Raw genomic sequence first — 23,673 nt, forward strand, 5'->3', positions numbered from 1 at the left:
CAAATGAATTGAGTTTATACACTTACACAAGCAAAACTAGAAGCTGTCAGTACTGCCTTCATGCAAATTCATGAAAGTCACTGAATGTGAGCTGACAGGAAAAGTAATTCTGCAAAATATCAGTATTTACTTCTTAATCTCATTCCATACTTGTCTGAATACTTACAGGTAGTAACTGGAGGTCTTTTGCATTAAGTATGTGCAGATTTTTGTCAAAATTTCTTGAGGAAAAATAATACTGATGTTTTATGAATATGTTGTGGCATGGTATCTTATCTATACTGGAGGCTGTGATGGAAATATTTGTATAAGGCACAAAAATGTTGAAGTTTTACATTCTTTTTTTGCATTTTTATCATACATATGTGCTGATAGCAGAATGCTCAATTTTTTTCTGCCACAGCATCACCAATAACTTTAAATGTAATCCACAGAATAGCTATGTTTGAAGGTCTGAGAATCTTCTTCTTTTAACGAATTTCTGCACGGCTTGAAATAAAGAACCCAAGAAAGCTTTTTATGGAAGGAAAAAAAAAAAAAAGAAAAAGAAAATGACCCTGCTATGAGAAAATAGTGATTGTTAATTTTCCTTACAGTGTTTGTCGGAAAGGGATATTCAATTGCACTAGCTACCCCTGTCCTGCTGTATGCACTGTTTATGGAGATCGACATTATTATACCTTTGATGGATTAGAATATGATTATGTCAGTGACTGCCAAGCTTACCTGCTAAAGGTAGGAGGATTGCTCATGTATTTTCATGTGTCCCAGTGAAAGTCCCTGTGAAAGGGCCAGTATTTTAAACATCGGGAACTGATCTATAGAAACAGACATTAAGTAAACTGGTGCAGAACGGATGTCTCTGAAAGGAGGAGTCTGAAACTGACATTTTGCATTCAGCCATTTGAAAATGGTACATGGCTCTGTCCTAATGTATCTTTGTGGTCCAGAGAAAAACAGAAAACAGTGTTTTCTTTTCTATCTTGACCATGCTTTCGTCGCAAGGAGCGAAAAATAATGCTATAGAAACTGTTCTAAACCTAGGTAAAATCTATGGATTTATTTAATACTTATCTATAAACTCTGTGTGGTAGAAGGTTAATGATGACCTCTGAGGCTGCTTGGAATCCTTCTTTAATGCAGTCTTCATCAGATCTGGAGCGTATGTGTATAATAGTATCAAACACAATGATTTCATAATTCAACAATGAAATCCTTCATTGAGACTGTCTGGCAGCTACATGCTAATGTTCCTCATAGCACACATTTACAGTACATTGCTAGCCTTTTTTGTTTAAAAATACCATTACTGACATTTAGAAATACATTATATTACTAACAACACTATTGTTTATTATCATTGTTGCTATTATTGACTAAGAGTCTGTCTTCTGAGTTACAGTAATGTGTTTAGAAGAATATTCATTTCCAGTCAACCCTGACTGTCTAACCTTAAGGAAAAACATGGCTTCTCAACAAGAACTACTGCAAATATTTTCTCATGTCTGCTTGAGTATTCACAGTTGTGAAATGAAATAGATTGGGTCCAGATTTTTTAATTTGTTAAAAAAAAATTAAAGGAGAGAGAGATCTGGTAAAAATAATAATAACTGCCTCATAACAAGCTCCTGGTGTGTATCATATTGTCTCATAAAAAAGCTCATATTCCTAGAGGTATATGAACCTTTGCACAAAACCTTCCTCCTTTAAGACACAAAAAATAGGGGTTACTTTACCTGTAAAATAATCTTACTTGTGTGATTAGGTGGAAAGGTGGGCTGCCATTCTTAATTCTTATGCCATTCAGCCAGAGAGTTGGGTAACATGAATCTATGCTGCTTTTCCAAAGATTAGTATGATACTGGAATGTTTTGCTTTTACAAATCAAATGTCACCTGCCAATCTAGTGTGTAAGAAAGTACCTATCTGGAAACAAATCATTGGTATCATTTGGAGTCCAAGAATAAAGTTGGCAGCCACATAATCAAGGCATGTGGCACGCTTCCAACAGGCCTTTCTTCAGGTGAACATGATGACACAAGTGACGATCTGCCTACGTAGATCTACTTTTCAGATTTTTTTTCAGCTTATCAAACTGTCTTTTTCCCCCAAAATGAGCTAATGTGAGAAAGTATGGCCTAGTTTGTTCAACATTTTTCTTTCCTCTTTAGCATACAGAAAACTTTCCTGATCTGTATTGAAGAACTGTTTATCACAAATTAGGCACTGCATAATTATGTCTGGAGTGGATAATGTGTCTCTGAGCTCATTTTTGACTGAAATGTTTGGAGAAGTTTTAGGAAAAATAAAAAAAAAAAAACAAAACAGAAAAAACCCAAACCAAAACAAAGGATGGATGGGATCATAAGGCAGATGCCCAAGAGCTTTGAGGGAACCAAGACACAGAACTGATGAACTGTGTGCTCTGCAGTCCTGGAATTAGAGGAATTGGAAGATGGCAGTGTAACCAAGTATTTTAAAAGGACTCTATGGCTGAATTTGGCAGGAACAGACCAATATGTCCAATTTGCATATAAGGAAATGAATGAAAATTCTAATAAGGAGAAATGACAATAGGGAAGAGTTGTACTCTTCTTTTAAAAAAAAGAAATTAATGCATGATAAATCTTCTGAGTTATTCCATGGAGACAATAAACACATGGATGATCAGGTCAATATGTGCGTATTTTGGCTTAACGACCTTTTGGAGACAAATTTCAACAAATATTTTTTAGAGCTTAGTTTCTCTTAGGATGAGAGTGCAGACTGTTTGAGACCCAAATTAAAAGTTAGAAGTTAAAAGATAGGAATAAATGGCCTTTTTATAGAATGGAGAAACCCCACACAGATCCATGCTGAGGCCTGTGTTCATCATCTTCACAAACAATTTTGAAAAGGTGGTCTGAGGACTGAGGTGGAGTATGCTGATGGTAGAGAATCAGTCTGAACAACTGAAACAAAAAAAGACCACAAAAATGTGCAGAAGATTTTATGGCAGAAAACACTGCATGATAAAATGGAGGATGAAACTCAACAATGAAATATGCTGATCAGTGAACAGAAAAAATAACTTTAACTCTGCTGCCATGAAGATAGGCACTAAATTAGCTACAGCTATGAAGGAATGGAATTTCATGTGAGAAAAATATATGAAACAGATGTAATTGGCATCTTCCTAGTGGCAGCTTGAGTGATAATCCAAAGTGTCTTCCATTCTCTAGTTTCACATATTCTCTTACTTGTACACACACAGTTACACTACAGCTGTATCACATACATGTGTGCAGTTGTACCACATACCGATATGGCTAAACTACATTATATGTGCAGGCATGGTAACATGATGAGGCTGCTCTCTTTTGAAATACACTTTGTGGCTTTTAGAGGTTTCCATGGCTGTCTCTTTATAACCATCCTTACCCTGTGCAGTGACATTTTGTAATAGTAGTATCAGAGTAATATAATGAGTCTCCCTTGAGCTACTCATTGTTCAGAAAATATGCAAGAAAGCCCTGTCTCTTATAGCCTATTACCCAAAAAACCAAGCCAGATAAAAGGTGGAAAAGTATATGTGGTTGCAAAAGTTTAAATGCCTTGCCTAATAACTTGTCAGGCACAGCTGTACTGGGCAGTCTTGCAATCTAAACTATGCTACCTGTTCTACAAACCAACATATACATATATATATATGCGTTTATATATATATGTATACTGAACTTAAATTGTAGAATCATAGAATGGCTTGGGTTGGAAGGAACCTTTAAAGAACACCTAGTCTAACCCCCACCACCAGGGGAGCTATGAGTTTTGTGTTCCCCATCTGTGAGGTAGTACAGAACATCATAGGTTTGATCGTTACTAGTACACAATCCATTGATATATTGGTAGTTCTCAGTGTTGTGATGAGCTGATTTTTATGAATAATATCTAAAAGACTCACCAAACACCTGAAATTGAAACATCTGAACTGGTTGTTATGTTATATATCAAACACTGTAATAACTTTGTCCTTTGCTGTTCTCTAATCTTCTTCCTGTAAGAAGTGGATTGCTTTGTCTTTGCTGTCTTACATACTCTAAACAAAGTTGTTGTAGCAATGCAATAAGGGAAATAATACCTACCGTAAATTTGTTAGCATACTAGTTCTTCCCATATGTAGAACTGAGTCCAAGAATAATAATCTGAACCCCATGTCCCCAGTGGCATGACAGTGCACTATTCCCATCAATGTTACCAGCCCCCACTGTTTAATTTAACTGTTAGCCTCTCTAAATGTGATCTGTTTGAACAGCTCTTTAATTTGTCACTGTATTGCACTACACCAAACAAAGAAGTCATCGTTACCTTTTACTAGGTTTTTAATAAGGAGTTCTTGTGCTCTTATGGGAGAAAAATCAAGTATCAACTTTCAGCCAATTATGAATCCTCAAACTTTGTTTTCAACATCAGTATCATCTGTCAGGCCTTTTTGTTTAAGGTGACAGTAGATGTATGAATAAGCTCTTTATAACTAGTTCAACAGATATATCTCTTAGTCATAAAATGACCAAAAAGATTTAAAGCAGCAATTAAGACATTAGGACAGTAATGTTTCATAAAGTGATAACTTCATCTCTTTCAGGGATTTAGGAGTTACATTACACACTGAGAACTGAAGTCCCTGTATGGATAAATGACATTCACATAGAAGACATCAATACTTGCTTCTAACATTTTAAAACTTCAGCAATTTCAAAGGAAAACCAGGAAATTCTTAGCAAATTCATTTGAATTTTATCAGTGTAGATCATGTAAACACATTGTTTTAGCTAATCTGAATATTGATGAATTTAAGCCAAATAATTTCTTAATTAAAATGATTTAAATATCTTGCTTTCTTCTATTTTCTTCTCTCTTTGATGAGGCTACATACATTCCCTAACAAAGTGGTGTTATTATTCTAGGAAAATTTTACTGTGTGTTATCTATACTTGTGGTCTATTTCTTCCACTTTTCTGTTTCATAAATTTTTGCCTTCAGAGTAAACTTACTCTTTCTGTCACATATCTTGGCCTTTGTCTAGCTTTGTGGTGGTTTTACATCCTGCAGTTCAATCCAGTTATTAAGGCTTGTTGAGTCTGTGTCCTTGGAACCCCTCAGACTTGTTCTTTTCTGAAAATCAGAACTATTATTTTCTCTGATTTGAGGTAGTGTCCAAGCAGGAATTTGGATGGTTAGTCTACCCATCAGAATAAACGTGAGGGAGCTCTGTTGTAATGCATATCTGCCATTAAAAAAACCTCATCAAACTCACAAAACAACCCACTGAGGTCTTTCCATTAACTTTAGTAGGTTTTCAATAAGGTCCTAAAGCCAAAAAAAGGAAGGACTGTTTTATTCTTGTATCCTGAAAGATGGAGGTCAGCAGAATTAAGCCCTCATCCTCAAGTATTCACATTTTATGGATTACTCTAAAGTAATACTTTAAAGTATGTGATAAAAATATTTTCACTTCTTTTCATCTGACATTGGAGGTTTGGCCATTTTAAAGTCACCTTTTCAATCTTTTTGATGCAACCATGAAAGCTGCTTTAAAGGCAAGTTTGTCACCAGATTTAGTGTGTTGGAGGATCATTAAAGCAACAACCAGACATCTGATCAAATAATTGAACTGTTATGTCAATTAGAATTGTGGAGGTAACTCTTCTGGGTCAGGAGACACCACATGAGAGCCCATTTGTTAAGGCAGAGGTTCATTCAACAAAACATGCATGATCTGGTGAACCAGCAAGCACTATCTGACGAACCAGTATTACATTTTCCCAAATGATTATCCTATTGATGAGCAGCCCCCAGTGTTAGATACCTGGTCTGCCCTGAGGAATACAGGAAGGGAGCTCTATTCTTGCATACCCCTTCTTTTGTAACTTGAGGCAAGTTCAAAGCCCTTAGTTTAGGATGCTTTTAATAGAGTGCTTAATACAGAAGTTAATTGCTGCACCGGTAATCTTTTACCCTTATTTGCTGATGTATTTATCTTCTTTGGTAAATTTGTTAAATGATGACTGGGCAAAAGCTGAAGCAATCACACACACAGCAACAAATCTTCAATTACTCATTTGTCACGTTCAAGGACACAGAAGTAGCCTTTACCTCATTTCCCCTTATTGAATACCTGTGACTTTTTGAGCATTTTTTTTCAACATTCTTTCTGCCAGGTAGCCAGTCTGTAGATCCATGAACTTTGCAAAACTGTAGAATGAAATAGTATTTTGCAGGGTGTCTCTTGTAGCCTGTTTGTAAAATGAATACATTCTGCTTGCTGTCACCCTATGGAGGACTAAAGCTGCTTGTTGAACATTGTCAGGCTGACTGTATTTCAGACTAATATTTTTTTTAATAGGCTCTGAAGATTTTAATGGGAAAGTAAATAATGTTGTACCTGAAATTACAAATATTTTAAATTGGAAACCTGACTCTAAAAGTAATTTTCATCTACACATGGAATGAAACTGTAACATGGGATTCCAATCAGACTCCCTTTAATTTTTTAATTAACATATCTAATCTTCAAAGTCTCATTCCAGCAAATGGTTTCATGAATAAGTGATATGCCACCAAAACAACTTGTCAAAAAATTCATAGCAGCAGCAATTTTGTAGAAACAATGCTGTGTTTCTTGACAGTTTGCATGCAAATTTGTGTCCAAAAAAGAGACTACAACTCAATGAAAAATGTTATTTACTGTGAACAGTTTGCCCTGCTCTAGTTGCAAAGAGTACCAACAATTTGCTTTTCATCAGTCCCATGATTTCAGAGGGAACCTTCTGGATGCTCTCTTTTATCTGGGGCTTTGGAAGTCCTACAAGGGTCAGTAGTGAGCTCCCTGTTGAAGACATCCCTTTCCATCCTTGCCTTCAGCTGGAAGGCAAAGTGTTCAGATAATGTTGGCTTGTACCTGTCTTTTCATTTGTTCTGCTCCTTCTGTGAGCAAAAGATTTCATTGCAGTTGGCAATGGATTTATGCCCTGGTTCCATTTTCTCCAGATCAATGATTGCAGACTCAATTACCTCTACATTCCTTTCCGTCTCCACCACCTGATTCTCCAGACCATTAAATTATGCAGCGAATGAATCACTTTTATTCTCCAACAAAGGAAAGTTTTCTTTCAATTTGTGCAGATTAGCATGGAGGGCTTCCAGGAAAGGCTTGAGGAAAAGTTTATTGCCATGAGAATGGCAATTTGGAGGCGGTGCATGCATGGTGTGATTCAGAAGTTGGATCCTGTTTCTGAGGATCTTGCCATTTTGTGACCACACAGCTTGAAGAAAGTGACCTTTTTGTCTTGAATTTCTGCGTTTGGGTTAATGTTCAGCATCCAACAGCCCTTTGGCTAGACTGTTTCTGAAATGTTATAATCTGTTGGCTGCCTCAAAAGGCAGCTAACTGTAAGAATGACTGTCTGAGTTGGAATACTTCTGGTGCGTACAGCTTTGTGAACTCTTGATGCTTATCTTCTACTGGTACAGTATTAAAAGATGAGCAAGACCCAGCATCATGCACTGCTGTTTCAGGTAGCTCTGTGGTGTGTTGGCAGCAGTCAAAGGAAAGCCTTTTGCTGTGTTTGAAGTGGGAAGATACTCAGGCTAGTCATCTGCAGATGCTGCTTAGCAGTTTATGGCCTTGGACCCTGGATGTTGTCAGTGAACTACAAGAACTGTGAATTAAATTTACTTAGGTTTAGGTCAGGATATGAGTATTTTTGGTTTTGAATGCATAGGAACTAAACTTCAGTAGTGTAAATTAGTGCATTTAACAGTCATTATACTAAAAAATTAAAAGATTTGTGGAGGTTCCAGCTTTCTCACTCATGCCATCATTTGCTGGAACTCAAAAAAGGCAAATTTATCATCACTATGTCGTTGTATTTTTTTCCCCTGTTATGTTGTGCTTTATCATTACAAGTAACAGTGATAAAATATTGACATTTATCATGCACTTATTAATAAAATGGTAGTAATAGGTCTCGTAAAAATACCTGTTTAGATATTTAAAACAAACACCACCAACTGGGCTGATGATTTGTGATTTGGAATAGCTCATGTTGCAGAATGTGTCACTTGGTAACAGATATTTAAATGTTCCCAAATCCCGGATCTTCAGAACATCTCATTTTTAATTAGAAAGGGATTGCAGTAATGTGACCTGTACAAAAACCAAATCTGATACACAAGCAGGCAAAGCTAAGTAAATGAAAGAAAAGAAAATCTGCTTTAAATGATCTTTTCTCAGACCTTTTAATATAGTTCTCTTAAAATACAAAAAAGAAACCCCAAACCTTCCCAGTGATCTCTATCTGATTACTCAACTTTATTCTTTTTTCTTTATTCTGCCTGTGGTGAATCCTTTTGGGAAGTCACTTTTAAAGAAATAGCAAGGAGTTATCATGGATGCATTAGCAGACATCTGCAAGTTGTTGAGGGTGAGTCAGTAGCTGGAATAATCTCACTCCCTTTGAATTTGCATCAGTGAATCTACTTAGTCATGTTCTCCATTCCTACTCAACTGTGCTACAACTGAGTTGTACATATCATATTTTACAGGTGTATTGTAATTGTCTTTGCCATATTTTAAGTGAAAATAATCACATAATCTGCAGCGTCTGTAGAAGACGCTGAGGAAAAGAGTGTTTATGTGCATGTGTGTGTTCATGAGCAATTTAGTTCTTAGGTCCTTAGCTCCTTAGCTCCTAAATATGTCTTTGTTTATTTGTTTGTTTAATACTTGTATAGAAATACATAATGTCAGTGGAAAAAAAATACTGTTACCATTCCTTATCTCTTTCCTGTAAGAGCACTACCTACTATATTTCCTATAATACTGTTTCCCAGATTTCACCTGGACTTCTACCCAAACTGAGACAATGTGTATCAGTGCCATCTGCTGACTTCAACCAATATTGCTCCAACGTTTGAATAGTTAGGGGAGAAAGCATTTGATGATACAATTTTTTACAGGTTTCAAAAGCAGACATATAGAGTTATGCAGAATGTATACATGTACATTTGAAATTCAGACGAAATTATCACTCCAGAAAAATTAAAGAAGCTTTCTAATAGGATACGCTTCTTGGTGTAAACTGTGACTGAGTTTTGAAAAATCAATGTTTTTACTGACTAGCTGTTTTTACCGACCACCACCCCACCCCACCCCCCAAAATGAAACAAGGCACTAACAGAGTAAGATCATGCCAGGTGCCAAGGCATTTGTCTGCTCTCCAAAGCCACTTAAATATTTATGCTGAACTGGTCACTAACCTGGGCTATGATACTTTGCTTTTCCTGGAATCAAACTGACTAGAAGTAATAGTTTCAAATGTTAAAAGTTCCTTCAGAGGAATCTCAGAGCCCAATAAACAACAACCAAACTAATTCTCAGTTTCCATAAAATTTCCTGAAATTTTAAGTCTGAACAGAGCTAACGATATCCCTCTGAAAAAATGTAGGAAGGAGAAAGCAAATTCTGCTTTCTAAAATACTGTATATCTTTTTCAGTATTTTTAGGGCTTCTTGCATTTGTTTGTGCATGTGGCTATACATGAAAACATCTAAAGAGTCATTAAAACAAAAGGAAAATAGGACTAATCTATCTCCATCCAGTTCCTGGTATGTCCCTTAATGCTTTTATGGCTATCCTAGTTCGTGTGTGTATTGTAGGGAACAAAACAAAACAAACAAAAATGGGGAAATGAGGATATTAAGAATGGAAGAAAATGAGTCCTTACACTGAACAGTTACAGAGATTTTAATGAAACTTTCAAGGAAGATAAATGCTGCCACTTTTAAATTGTCTTCTGCCAGGCTGCATTTTGACTGTGTAAGCACATTGCACAGTGTTGTTACTGGTGGAGAGCAATAGAAAATTTCTAATGGGATATTGAAATAGAAAGTTTCTAATAAAAATAAACTCTAGCATTCCCAAGCACTACAAAAAAAAAAAAAAAAAAAAAAAAAAAAGGAAAGCAGTGCTTTGCTTTTTCAGCTAGGAAGAAATATGGAAAAAAAGTGCAGTGAAGTCTAGAAAAAGAATGTCCTGAGAAGCAGGACTGACAATGAGCTTTTGACTTACTGCCCAGCTCTGTGACTCTCTCTTTCCTGTTGCTTGGCAACTCCATGTTATCACAAAGAAACTGATATTAAGTTGGAACAGGCTGGATATGGTAATTTACGTGGGAAGATACTCTTGCAGTGGGAAAACCATTTTATTTCTAGTTTCTGTCAGCATAAGTAGGTTTCACATGATGAACTGTAGTACATCCCCTGTTGGGTGCATTTTACCTAAAAAGGTAAAGAGCAACTCTGCCTTGGAAAGTGACTGTGCAGAAAAAAACAGAAAACCAACAAACCCCACCACCTTGTTATTCATTAGACCTGCTCCTAGTGTCTACTCAGACAGTTCTTCCAACAGTAGTAACAAAAGCCTGTTTTCATACCTGTGTGGATCCACTGCAGATTAGAGAGATGGAACTCAATAATTATCATTTATACTACCACAGTCCGTAAGAACTGTTGAGATTTGCCCATGATGTCACTGTCTTAGACAAACATTAAAGGATGATCCTCACTTTATCTGAATAGCCCCTGCTCTCCCTTTCACGTTGGCAATAGTTAAGTGCTAATTTTCAGTTGAGCTTTATTTCTTTACTGCTGAAAGAAGAGGCTGCACATGTAGCAGTTACAGAGTAATTTGAAGACCATGATAGAAACTGTCATTCAACTTTGAATTTGGCTGGGGCTGTATGGCTGGGAAAAGACTCAACTTTGAGGTATATGGAGAAAATGTCAGAGAGAATTATGCAAAGCAAATTTGATCATGAAAGCTTTGATACACAAAAGATACGTAATCCATAATGGTGTTTTTATATTTCAGTTTAGGTCTAAGATTTAATTAGAAAGGGAGAAAACCCAGAAGACTCAGGGTTTAATGCAAAGCCCTTGTTCTTAAATATTTGGTTTACTCATATTTTACTGAACCACCACACCTGTCTTTCTGCATCTCCATCCTGCATCACTTCCAGTATTTTAACACCAACATGTAGGCCTATAAGTAAGGAAGTACTTTACGTGTCTTCAGGACTCCCTGTTCTGGCTTTGGTCAGCAAAACACTCCCTGTCTCCAGGCTTTTCACTGCTGCAGAGCTAACATAAAATATAACTCAACTTTTGCCCTTGGCTCAAATCCCAACCATACACAGAAACTTCTGACTTGAATATGTTGATGCTGTTCAGCTGAAAGGATTGGCCTGGACTGTCAGAAGGCACAGGCAGCAGCTTCGATTGCATAGTTAATACAGCTACCCACTCCTGCTCCAAGGACTTGCCTTCATTGCCAAAAAAGGTGCATTTTTACTGTGAGATAATTAGCCTGGATTCACTATCCTTATTTAAAATCAACCCCTCAATCTCTTTCCTTACAGTGAAGACATTGCTTCCCTATTAACTCAGAGCCTCCCCTTTTGCTGAGGCTAAGCTGATTAGGAATGAACTCTGCAATGAAAACAACTCACAATGTGCTAGACACCAAATAGACCCAGATACTGCAAGCAAAGTCATTTTCTAAACGGGCTTATGGTGGGGAGGTAGCTCTCTTCCTCGCTCATTTTTCATTTGGCCAGCACAGAACCTATCAGCTCACATCTGATCTACCAAACTAATGAGTTTGTTTCCTTTTTAATTTACCACATCACCTCCAATAAATCTAGAAATGCTGTGGGCTGTTATCTGACTTGCAGGGGAATAATTACTGGACTGACTCCAGCAGCAAGCCTGGCTTAATTAAAACAGAGTATTTCCCAAAAAGGTAGTGACCAATATCACTCCGAGTGCAACCTAAACCAATTTCACAACAGAATGGAACAGATGAACTTTGCTTTACTCCAAAGCTTTCAGTACTTTTAAACTGAGTTCCCCTGATGAATCATGAACACCCCCTCACCACTAGCAGCTAGTGGCTAACTTTATCCATCTTAACTGTTGTCTTCCAAGCAAATTGCTAGCACATACCACCTGTTTCTTAAGCCCTGGCATCAAGGTAACATAAACCTTGCAGTTTCCATATCTTATATTCATTGCATTTGTTAATGCCTGCTGTAGAGTGTTTTCTATGCCAAGTAGCAACATCCTCTGGCTTGTGTAGCAAGCTAGGTTTTGCTACAGCTTTGCTGTAGCAATTCCTCGGTATAGCAACAAAAATACCTCTGTATTTCCCCTCATCTAGGGTTGGGTTGGGTTTTCTTTTTAGATTGAAAGTATTTAAACAGTTTGGCCACTATGACTTTTATTAAGTAAAAACCCCCAAACCCTGCTTCTTGTAGCACCTGCATTTTCTGTATGCAATGATTCTCACTGGTGAGGAAAAATTGCTGATACATTTTTTATTCTTGAATTTCAATGAGCACAGAACAAATAAATGTACAAACGTGACAGGCAAGCAGTAGTGAGGCGTATGTACCCAGCACCTTTCAGAGGTACATTAACCAAAGGAGGGAGCAAAGCTCTGGGGAGAGATGCTGTGAATGCAAACCAAGGCAAGAGATCCCTCTCATTGTGGCCCAGTAGAGCTCTCCAAGAGCATTGCTGGGATCCACGAGCAGTTGCTAAGACTGGAGAACTACTGAAAACCATCATTCCCCTCTCACCCACCATGCCCATTAGCACCTGCAATTAATTTTACCTAGCCATAGTCTTAGAGAGTGTTTAAAGGAGTATGGGAGTAAGAAGAGAAGTTTAAACACCTTTTTGTTTCCAGCACTACACAAGCACTCATATAAGATTGGATGACTCAGAGGGTCAGATGCATAGCTTGCCACCTCCAAGATTTTCATTTCACAACTGTTCTGGGTTTATAATGACTGTAGGACTGAATTTGATCAAAACCCAAACTGCATTCAGAAGCACTTTTATTGGCTTATATTAATTTTATGAAGTTAACCCTCTTAAGTAATTTCTGTAGTTATGGCTTCTTGTTGACTTGTGAAGATTGGTCAGAAAGGCAAGTTAAAATAAGAAATAATAAGAGTAACTCGACTTTATTTTTGTTTGTGGTAGTGATATGAACTGAAAATACAGATGGTCGACTTAGGTTATGGTTCTAGAACATGGGGAATTACAAGGAGTGTGTGTTTTCCTCAGGGTACAGAAGAACCACAGAAGCCGTAGGTGAATAAATAGGAATGTTAAGCCAAGGGGCAAAAGTGATTTTATATACCTAGGATGCAAAATTAATTTACAGGCTGGGGAGTCAAAAGATATGGGAGTGGGAAAGCAGCACATTTGAATTTTGGGTACTAAAACACCAGCAAATCAAAATCCAGCAGAGTAGACAAATTGTCTAAATGTTAGATCAAAAAAAACCCCACAAACAAAAATATCAGCAGAAACTTGCCCCCTCCAGTAACACTGAATATGACTCATGGCTTTGTGAATTTTGATGGGTGGTGGTACAAAAATTGTTCTATCTACTCTGACAGATGGTAGGTTTCTTGCTTTAAAAATATGAAAACAGCTTGATCTCATGTACCTTGGTTTAAAAATAAAGCTCTTTTTATAGCACGTCTCGATTTTGACAACCATACTGTGCAGTAAATATTGGATTCCATGTATGAGCACATTTTAAAAGCCTAAACCAGACTCTTATTTTAGAGGTAGGCTGATCCTTTGAATTTATGAAGTCCTCAAAAAGAGGACTCACAGCTGAACGTAATGGCTCTTTGTGTTGTGGTTGTGGGTTCAGCTTTGAATTTAAAAATGCATTTTCTGGTCTGGTAGCTTTCTGAAATTTAATTTCATAGATGTGTAAATACTATGTTATCCATCTTTTTATGATGGTAAGCCTGGAATAAATCTGCAGGAGTGAAATGCAACTGAATCTATAAGTAAAATTGTTTCCTCTTCATATTGCAGAGCACAGATAACTCAAATATATCTATAATTGCTCAGAACAAAAAGTGCTTTGACAATGATATTGTTTGCTCAAAGAATGTTTTCATCACTGTTGGAGACACTGAGATTTATTTTAGTGAACTTTCTGAGAAGCAGGTTAGTTATTTTCTTTTCTTTTCTTTTCGGGTTGCCCTTTAAGATAAGCATTCTAAAGTTACAACTCTGAAGGAGCGTGTTTTTTGGAAAATGTCTCTCAGTCCGTGATAACGTAGTGCAAGTGCCTAGGCCTGGATAAAGAGCAGGTCCCAGGAAAAAATCTCCTTTTACACTGGTTTTTTTTTTTTTTCAAGTTCTATTTGTCCTTACAAAGAAGACTGCTCAAGAGGCTCAAGCAATCAAAGCATACTGGCACTTATGTAGCTCTTTCCACTTGGTTTTTAAAGGGAAACCAAAATAAAAAATCAAAACAAACTTGAATGATTGAAAAGACGTAACATCAAAGTTTTAAATGACATTTCTAGTAATATTATTGATTCAGCTGTTTGAGAAAGATAAAATATTCTTCAGTATACACTTTATTATTAATTGGCTGCATACCTTAGTAGAATTACTTTGTTAGATCTTAATAAATATTCATTTTTGTCAGAGGACCTTAAGTGGAAAGGAAAACAAACCTAACTATCAGCTTTGGAAGGCTGGGTATTATACTGTGATACACTTTCCAGAACAAGATATTACAATTCTGTGGGATAAGAAGACTATGATGCATATTAAAGTTGGACCTCGATGGAAGGTGAGCCCAAATAAAAATCTGAGCTTTGTGTAGCTCTCTGTGTTGGCAATGTGATCTCTTATTGAATAACTGTGACTGATTGTCTTTTCTTCATGACTAACTTTGCCAGTGATATGACTGTTTATCATGGTGTTCAGATGCTAGCATTTCCCAGGTCAGAATAGACAGGGAATGTGATTTTACAGTTGGATTTCTAAAGAGAAGTAGTAGTTCCTACATGTTTACTCTGTTGTTCCACACATCACAACCTTGCAGATATGCAGTGACTTAGCTCTAGGTTACTTTGGGGGTGGGAAGAGAGGGTTAGTTTTGTGTTACCCAGTTCACTGCATGTTTTCATAATTGCTGAAGCCAATGAAAAAGAACCTTCCATATCTAGCAACATGGAAGATGGCAGGTTTGTAGCACAGATTGAATCAGACTGATGATGGAGCCACACCCTGAGATGTAGTAGAGGCTGCTGAAATGAACAGATGGAGTCACATCTTCAGTTTAAATTAAGAAGGCAAGATGCAAGAAAGGAGTTAGACAAAACCTGACATTTAAACCTAATATTGTGATAGGGCTCCGCCATTATGTAGGGAAGAGTACAAGGCTCCTTCTCTTACCACTTACTCTTCTCTGTTCCATTCCTATATCGTCATCTGCTTTGGTGTCTCTGGAACTCAGTCTTTGGGTTCTGGCAGAGTAACCTTATCTGCACATTCAATAATTACATTCCTGCTTTGTCTCAACCACGAACACACTTATTGAGAGGGGGTTCTTTCCAGTAAAAGAACTCTATGCTAGAATACAATACCAGATTTTTTGAAATATAAGTCAAAGTTACAATGATTATCTAATCTGTTTTTAAAGCAAGATTATTATAGGCTTTTGTCCCAATAACCATCAAACGCTTAATGTACAAACTGATTTATCAGTCATCAATACACACTGTGAAAAAAAAATCTTCTGTTTTTGTATGGGCTAGCAGGGAGCTGAGTTCTACAGGTTGCAAGCAGCAGCACAAATATTTCAAGCTCTTTCTGTTTCTAATTACTGTTTCTTCCAGAGGCTTCAGTTCAGTAAGATAGTGTCTGCAACAGACACTACGGGAAAATAATTCAATAAAGTGAGCCGCAGCACCCTAGAAATCCAACTCTACAATTTACTGTTGTGCACAAATGTATTCCCCTATGCATGTAGATGTGTATGCATTTATATATACTTTTTCCACCAGCAGTGCAGCTGCAACACAAGAAAGCTGCAGCTGTCTCTTTTGTAACTGCTATTACAAATGTTCTAGTTACTGTGAGCTAAAATTAGAGGCAGCAAGTTTTAACAACAATAACTAGTCAGGCTTCACAATCATGAGGTAATTCACCTGAACTTTTGACTTTTGGACTGCATATGTTACTAAGCTTTCAGAAAAAAATATTACTAGATTCCAGTCCCTTTTCACAGGCTGACAGCCAGAACAGGTTCTGGAAAACAGGAAGAAAAAGGAAAACATATTTCTATTAAAATAAAAATTTGCAATATGGAACTGTAAACATAGCAGAGAGTCAGATATTTTCAAAGTATAAGTTAGAGTTGCATTCATCCTTTTCAGTTTAAGAATGTTTTATTCCACACATGTAATTTGTACCGATCATTGTCTAAGTATATGTAAAAAGAAAAATAATCCTTCTCTTTTAGGGTAAACTGGCAGGTTTGTGTGGAAATTTTGACAAATATACTTCAAATGATCTGACTACCTCAAACAACATGGAGGTGAGAAATGCACAGGTGTTTGGAGACAGCTGGGTATTAGGACAGGTAAGTCTCATGTCCAGGAAAATGCTAGAAAAAAAAGGATGATATTTTAATTCATAAATGAGCACATGATAAGCAAATGATGTACAGGGTTTTTCTAAACTCATGGTCAGTGTATAAGAGCACATTTTAATTTTTATGTCTGTAGATGTGAAATGTGTGATTAAGGTCTTATGTCATAGCAAACACATACTGAATTTAAATGAAACCAAGCAATCTCTTTGGGGAAGAATATATTTTTCACTATGTCAGATAATTATCATAGCTGTCCGGATTTCAATTCTGTACAAAGTTTGATACATTGCTTCTGATGTTTTGGATGCAATTTTAAAAGCAATTGTAATTTCTCTGGTGTTGGAGGCATCAGGATCCTGAAAGTAAAAACAGTCTGGAAAAATGTTTCTTTCTCAAAACTGAAAAAAGTTTGATTATTTTTAGTTGCAGTTTGTAAACAGAGAACTAACTGATGAAGCAGCAGTGGTGAAGGGGTGAGGCAGTAAGGGCTCAGAACAGCAACAGGCACAACCAAGTATGGAAACTTTCCAAGGAGAAGGGAAGAAGCTATAGAGAGTGGGTGACTGCAACTGTGTTTTATAACACAGGAGAATAGGTATTTTATTAATTTGTGTTGAGATGTGAGGTTTTATAGCCTTATAAACCTCCTGAAAAATCAGTGTTTGTAAAGCACTCCCTTAGGATATCTGTGAGAAACAGTTTTTAGTCTTTCCTTGACTCACAGAAGGAAACTGAACCAAAATCTCTCACCTCATGAAAGAATATGATACTTTTTCTACTTTGGAGTAAACACTTTGTGGCTTCTCTCACTCAATATATTCCCTTAGATCTAATTTAATCTACATAATCTGTTTAGATTGTGTGAGCAAGCAAGGCCAGCATGTAGTGTTGGTGGCTATACTGCTCATCTAGAAGGTGGTACATAAAGAAAAGTATAAAGGCTTTGAATGAATTGTATTATTTTTTCTTTCCAATTTGTCAGTTCAGTGGCTGCTTTAAAAAGGTGTGTAGTGTTTACATAGCACATTAACTTCTAGGATGTTATTATCTTTGCTTATGCAGCCCAAACTTGCATTTGCCTTTTTTTTAGCCATATATATATATATTTGTAAAATCTCATCAAATCTTCTGATCTCTGTGGCTGTCAGAGAACTCAATATTTGAGTTTGATATTGGCCTTGCAGACAGCCTAACACTCAGCCAGACTTGACACTTCATCTTTATCTGCAGTAGGAATTAAAGATATTTTCAGAAAGGACCTTTGGCCTTCATAGAGATGGATCCTGATCATATTTTCTGCAAAATCGAAGTACTGCAAAGGTGTATTTGATAGCTGGAGGCTTAGAACCTAACTGTGCTACTGGTAAGCTAGCATTGGCACCACAAAGCGTGGGATGCTTCCAGGGTTTTTCCCTCCTGGGAGTGGCAGTATGTCCCTCCATGGCCAAAGATCTGCACATGAAGGTAGTGCAGGCGGCTGCACTGCAGCTGAGGCTGCATCATAACACCCCAATGCTGTCTACGGATCCGTCATTAGCTTCTCCTGGCTTCCCTGCTGCACCAAGAGAGTACGGTTTTGGATGAGCTTGTGTTTTCTGAGCTAAGTGTCATTTTGTTACATTTTTTCTGTCTGCTAGTTTTTCTTCTTGAGGAGAGGGAGCTGTAACTCAGCCATTTTTGAGTTATCATGATGATCTTTGATTCTATCCTTTTTTTAAATGGGTTGCTCTCTTCCTACCACTGCTTCTTTATTTGAACTTACACGGCTAAACCCATCTGTAGTGTGGCTCCATTTAAAGTCAGTGCAAAACTACAGGGATGGATTTGGATCCTGTATTTGTTTGTAATGTTACAGCTGGTTGCTCTGGTAATGATTATAATGTGTCACAAAGAAAACATTTTGTCTTTATGTGCTGAGCAGACAACAGGAACATTTAAGTACTTCAGAGCAAAACACAAAGATTCTATTTTTTGTGCAAATGTTTTCAGTTATAACAACAAATCGGGAAAAGGGGGAGATGAAGTAGATAGAATTTAAGCTTTATTTTGATTTTCTGAGTATGCAGGTATTGAATTATGTGATATTACAGTGTGTCTGAGTCCATGGTAAACACACCTTTGTATAAAATGCTTGTGGTGTTTTTGTTGTTTTTAAGTGCAAGAGCCCAAATGAAACACTAAGGCCATGTGAGGTGCATCAGAGCAAGTTCCCTTATGCCAAAAAGGAATGCTCAATTTTATACAGCGATGTTTTTGCACCTTGTCGCAATGTGGTAAGTTTATTAAATATCCAAGATGTGCTTTCCTGTAGGAAAATATTAAAATTCCAGTAATTAATTTCTTCTTGCCATTCCCATCAGTCCAAATGCCATGGAGGATACAGAGTAGAGCCCTGCAAGTATCTCTTTGTGGGTGGGCTATTTTTGTGCAGAGCTCCTTGTTCCTTTCAAGGCTGGAGCGTAAACATGCTAGTGATAACTGGGAGCCGTGAGTTAACAGACTGGATAATGAAGTTTCTGTTCTCTTTAGGTTTTATTTATATCTTTTATTTATAGAGGTAATTAAATTTTTAATTTTTTTTGTATATATTGCAGGATTCTAAAATAAACGTTCGTGTGATGTGCCTACAGCTTATCTCAAATGAGTTTATTTTGTTAACTGTCCTGCTCAATATGGAAAGAAATACGAGCGAGCAAGATTTCAGCTTCAGAGCTATGAGTATTTTTAATTGGCTGACAGCTTATCATCTGCTTTTTATCAAAACTCTGAGGTTTGGTGTCCTTGTTTTCCCAGTACCTGGCTGAGCCTGGGGCTTCAGTTACAAGAACGTCCTTAATTTCAGTCTAGCAAATAGCTTGTGTAGGAATCTTTGATTCCACTTTAGTCCACCCTTTACCAACACAACACACCATACATTTTTCCCAATATCTGATTCTAGCCTCCCAAAAGTATTTAGTTATTGAAGGTGCTTCTTTACACCTGTGCAAGCGAGAACCACTATGACATTTTGTATTGGTCTCTTATTTTCTTTATGACAATTAATACTAAGCGAGATTATTAGATGTCCCAGCTGAGCCTCTGGACTTTCAGGACTGAAGTTTAATATAAACATGGTTAGGAATTTGACGGAGGAGGATGTTGCAGTAGCTTAATATGAGAGATTTATTAATGTTGATTTTAGTTACTATGTAAAGAATTTTTTGAGCATGTGCCTGAGAACATGGTGATGAGGGTATTTTTGAAATGGAAAGTAATAAATAAAATGGAACTTTTGAGAGTTTTTAAGGAATTGCATATTATAACCCATAAAGAAAGATGCTTTCTCTTGAACATTCATTTTCTATGTCTTATCCATGTTGTGATTAAAATTTGCAATCATTATGGCAAAAATTTAGCATAATTATGTTAAAAAAGTAAAGGTAAAGTGACCCCTATTAAGGATGTCTGCAGCTGACTGGTGGCAGCATGGCTGGGGAACTGGCTGCCAAGAAAAAAGCCCAAACAGAGACTGACACTAGGGGCATGGAAAGAAAAGAAAGTGTAGATGTGGGTTTCAGGGCGTTCTTTGGAGCAGCTCTCTTACACTCACTCCTGCTGTGTGGGTGGTGGAGGATCCTGCTGTTCATGAAGCTCAGCTGAGGTTGGAACCTCCCATTTTCAGGGAAACATGTTGCATCTCTGGCTGTCAGTGACTGATGGGCTGCGGTTGCCCAGCTGAGCTCTGAACTCACCAGGGTTGAGGACCCTCAACACTTGCAGAAAAGAAAGTCTTCCTCCTAACTCCTGAGCTCAGCAGGAGCTTTGACCCGAGGCTCCCAGTTTTTCACAACTGCAGGATCTTGCCAACCCATGGGGAGATGCTGTCCTGCAGACATGAGACAGGTCTTTGGATCCAATCTGCTGTTTGGTGGTTCCTGTAAAGCTATTAGAGCCATTTTCAATAGAGCCAGCACTCATGCCCCCGCACCAGTGCTGTCCCTGTTTTCGAAATGAGGAAAAGAATGAAAGCAAAATGGCATCTCTCTCCAGTGAAAGCAGAAAAACAGTCTTCATGTCCCTGACAGCTTCTAGAAACTGCCAGCTGAGAAGCTGTCTCTGTGTTAGATAAGCGCTGCTTTGTTACTGTGATGGTATTTCTGTAATCTGACGTGTGCCATTTGAGGGCTCTACAACTGAGCTAGACCAGAGTCTAAACTGAAGAAAAGCATTGCTTTAAACATTGCATGTGTTGAGTAGTAAGAATACTGTTTTGGAAACACTGCTTAACCTTACACAAAAGAAATAGTGTACTATGTGAAAACACGAATTAATGTGATAGCATTTTAGAGTGAGATGTGGGTTTCTGATCTAATGAAAGTATACTAAAATCTTTATAAGCGCAGGAATATTATTCTGCAAAGGATCACTCGATCTTTCTTTCACTAATCAAAACTCCCTTTACGAATTATTACTTTAATTACTTTATAATCAGAGCTGCATCTCCACTCAGACTGTTGTTTGTGCAAAACTGACAGGATAACTGTAGATGGCAGTATTTGCCCTATAAAAACAGAACTGCCATCTTCAATATACGCTCTAAAACTGGTGAACAGCAAGTGTGTGGACAGACATGCTTACTAATAGTCACTGACTGAAATTTTCTCTTGGCCTGTGACATAGGTACAAACTGATCATTCAAAGTGTACTTTTTGTATAGGAATGTATCCAAACCTTAGAAAATACCTTATTTTTGTGTTAAATCCTTTCAGTTCATCCAGAGGTAGCACTTCTGCTGTAAATAGTGCAAAAGGAATTTGTACAGCTCATGCAATTCAGTCTCCAACCTTCTTTTTCTTTTATTTATTTATTTCTCCCCAGATTGATGTGACTTCTTTTGTCAAAAATTGTCACACAGATACATGCAACTGCAATCTTGGTGGGGACTGCGAGTGCTTGTGTACCAGTATTGCAGCTTATGCCCACAAATGCTGCCAGCAAGGAGCACCAATTCACTGGCGATCTCCTTCCCTCTGTGGTATGTACCTGGGCTGGCCTCACACTGGAGCTCATCTTTGGCCTTTTTCTGCCCAATAATACAAATATAACAGAATCAGGTGGATAATAAGTGCCCTTCTTCACCATTTTCAAGCTGTCTTTGTGTTAGCTCTTAGTGTTATACAACCAAATTTGCTGTATTACTGAAGAGAACTCTCTGCGCTCAGGGTGTGCCAGTGCAGAGAGTGTTGGAAAGGCACTGGTGTACCAGATCTGGGGTGCGTCCAGTGTTCTGTGTAGGGCTGCAAAGAGCTTCAGTCCATTCTACTTTTCACAGATGGTGAAAAGTAGAATAATTCATGCTGTCAGCTGTAGATTAATTCATGCTTAAGGTCTGCTGTCCTGGCACATCTGTTTAAATACAGCTGTATGTCTCTAAATAAAACCTAAGGAAATAAAGTCACTCACTGAAACTCCCTCTGATGAAAGTGAACTTTACATTTTTAGAATGCAGATATGCATAGATTCCGATGTTACTTTGTAATAATAATGTGCTTGTTTTCATTTCTTTTAGCTTATGACTGTGATTATTACAATCAAGGTATGTAGCATTTGATATTATTATCTTTGATTCATCCTCATATTTACATATGTTGCTGAATCTACTTTTCAGGTTTTCTGTTCTAACATCTTTCTTTCTGTATGAGGCTATTTTGAGATGTTAATCTCTCCCCTCCTCACTTATTTTCCCTTTCAAAACCAAATACCCAGGACACACTTTTCTTACATTGGTTCACTCAGACTAACCATGGAAGAAAATATAGTTTGATAATTTCTCTCTTTCCCAGGTTATATTGTGGTTTTTTGCACTCCTGATTTGGGTATGTGTTGGTATTAATGAGCTCAGCAAGTTGGCAAAGCAAGTCCCCATGGGTGTTTTTGCTCTATGTCCAGGGATGGTGGTGGCATGGAAACAAACATAGTTGTAAGCAAAACAGCACATCTGGTATTTCAGATGAAATATGATACAGTGAACCATGCATATAAAACCCTTAGCAGCTTGTGCTGAGAATCTCTGTCAGTTGCAGCAGTGCTGGAGGTTCTCTTTTTTCCGTTCTCCTCATTCCGTAGGGTAGGATTGCATAGTCACAGTACCTTGAACTCACATTCAAGTCCATTAAAAAGGAGAGGTGACCTGTACGAGCAGCCTGGAGCATTACATGTTGTTTTGCAACATACTCTTTGTCTATTTAACCTCATTATATCATTATGTGACTTTTTCTTTCCTCCTGTTCTGCTATGGTGTTGTGGTTTAAACTGATCCACACAGCTCGTCTACTCACACCCCCCCCCCCCCCCCCCCGCCCTGACCCTGCCCGCTCCCGGCAGGATGGGGAGGAAAATCGAGAGAATGTAGCTCCCATGGGTTGAGATAAGAACAGCCCAGTAACTAAGGTATAACACAAATCACTGCTGCTACCACCAATGATAATATTGATATGAGAAAATAACAAGAGAATACGATACCACCGCCGAACGAGTTCGACCCCCTCAAAGAGAGAGTGTGCCCTTCCGGGTAACTCCCAGTTACCTCCCTGGGCATGACGTGCTGTGGTATGGAATACCTCTTTGGCTAGTTTGGGTCAGGTGTCCTGTCTCTGCTTCCTCCTGGCCTCCCCTCGTCCCCAGCAGAGCATGAGACTCACAAAGTCCTTGGCCAGAGTAAACATTACTTAACAACAATTAAAAACAGTCGGTGTTATCAGCTCTCTGCCCAGGCTGGAAGTCAAAACGCAGAGCTTGCACCAGTTACTAAGAAGGAGCAAAACGGCTACTGGTAAACCCAGGACATATGGATATCTAAAATACTGTTTTTTTCTGTGTGATATCTCATGTATTACTTGAGCTTTGTCCTATATAAACATACGCAATCCTGCATTAGTAAGGAATTCAAATACTGATGTACTAGTGTGCATCTTAGAAGGTTACACATGGTTATTAACATTTGAATTTTCACCTCACTGAACTAACTGCCTTTGGCACAGGGAAATTCAAGTGCTTTTCTCCAGAAATGAATGGTGTGGATATAATGCATCTCTGATGATAGTGAGTTAATCAGAGTTACATAAATCAGAATAATAATTAATTTGGTATAATTTTAGGGGTAAAAATAAAAA

The 23,673-nt window shown here is 37.7% G+C and overlaps 1 protein-coding gene across 1 annotated transcript in view; it reads left to right on the top strand.

Moving 5' to 3' along the window:
- Positions 1–23,673, top strand: part of OTOGL (otogelin like) — a 98,310-nt gene that overhangs the window by 39,042 nt on the left and 35,595 nt on the right. Inside the window, exons 25-31 of the mRNA XM_065663903.1 lie at positions 597–735; positions 13,942–14,106; positions 14,585–14,713; positions 16,391–16,510; positions 18,679–18,795; positions 21,380–21,536; positions 22,071–22,097. Of these exons, the coding sequence (XP_065519975.1) occupies positions 597–735; positions 13,942–14,106; positions 14,585–14,713; positions 16,391–16,510; positions 18,679–18,795; positions 21,380–21,536; positions 22,071–22,097 (854 nt within the window). The remainder of the gene's footprint in view (positions 1–596; positions 736–13,941; positions 14,107–14,584; positions 14,714–16,390; positions 16,511–18,678; positions 18,796–21,379; positions 21,537–22,070; positions 22,098–23,673) is intronic.

This window comes from Lathamus discolor, chromosome 1, assembly GCF_037157495.1.
Source record: "Lathamus discolor isolate bLatDis1 chromosome 1, bLatDis1.hap1, whole genome shotgun sequence".
Classification (NCBI taxonomy): Eukaryota; Metazoa; Chordata; class Aves; order Psittaciformes; family Psittacidae; genus Lathamus; species Lathamus discolor.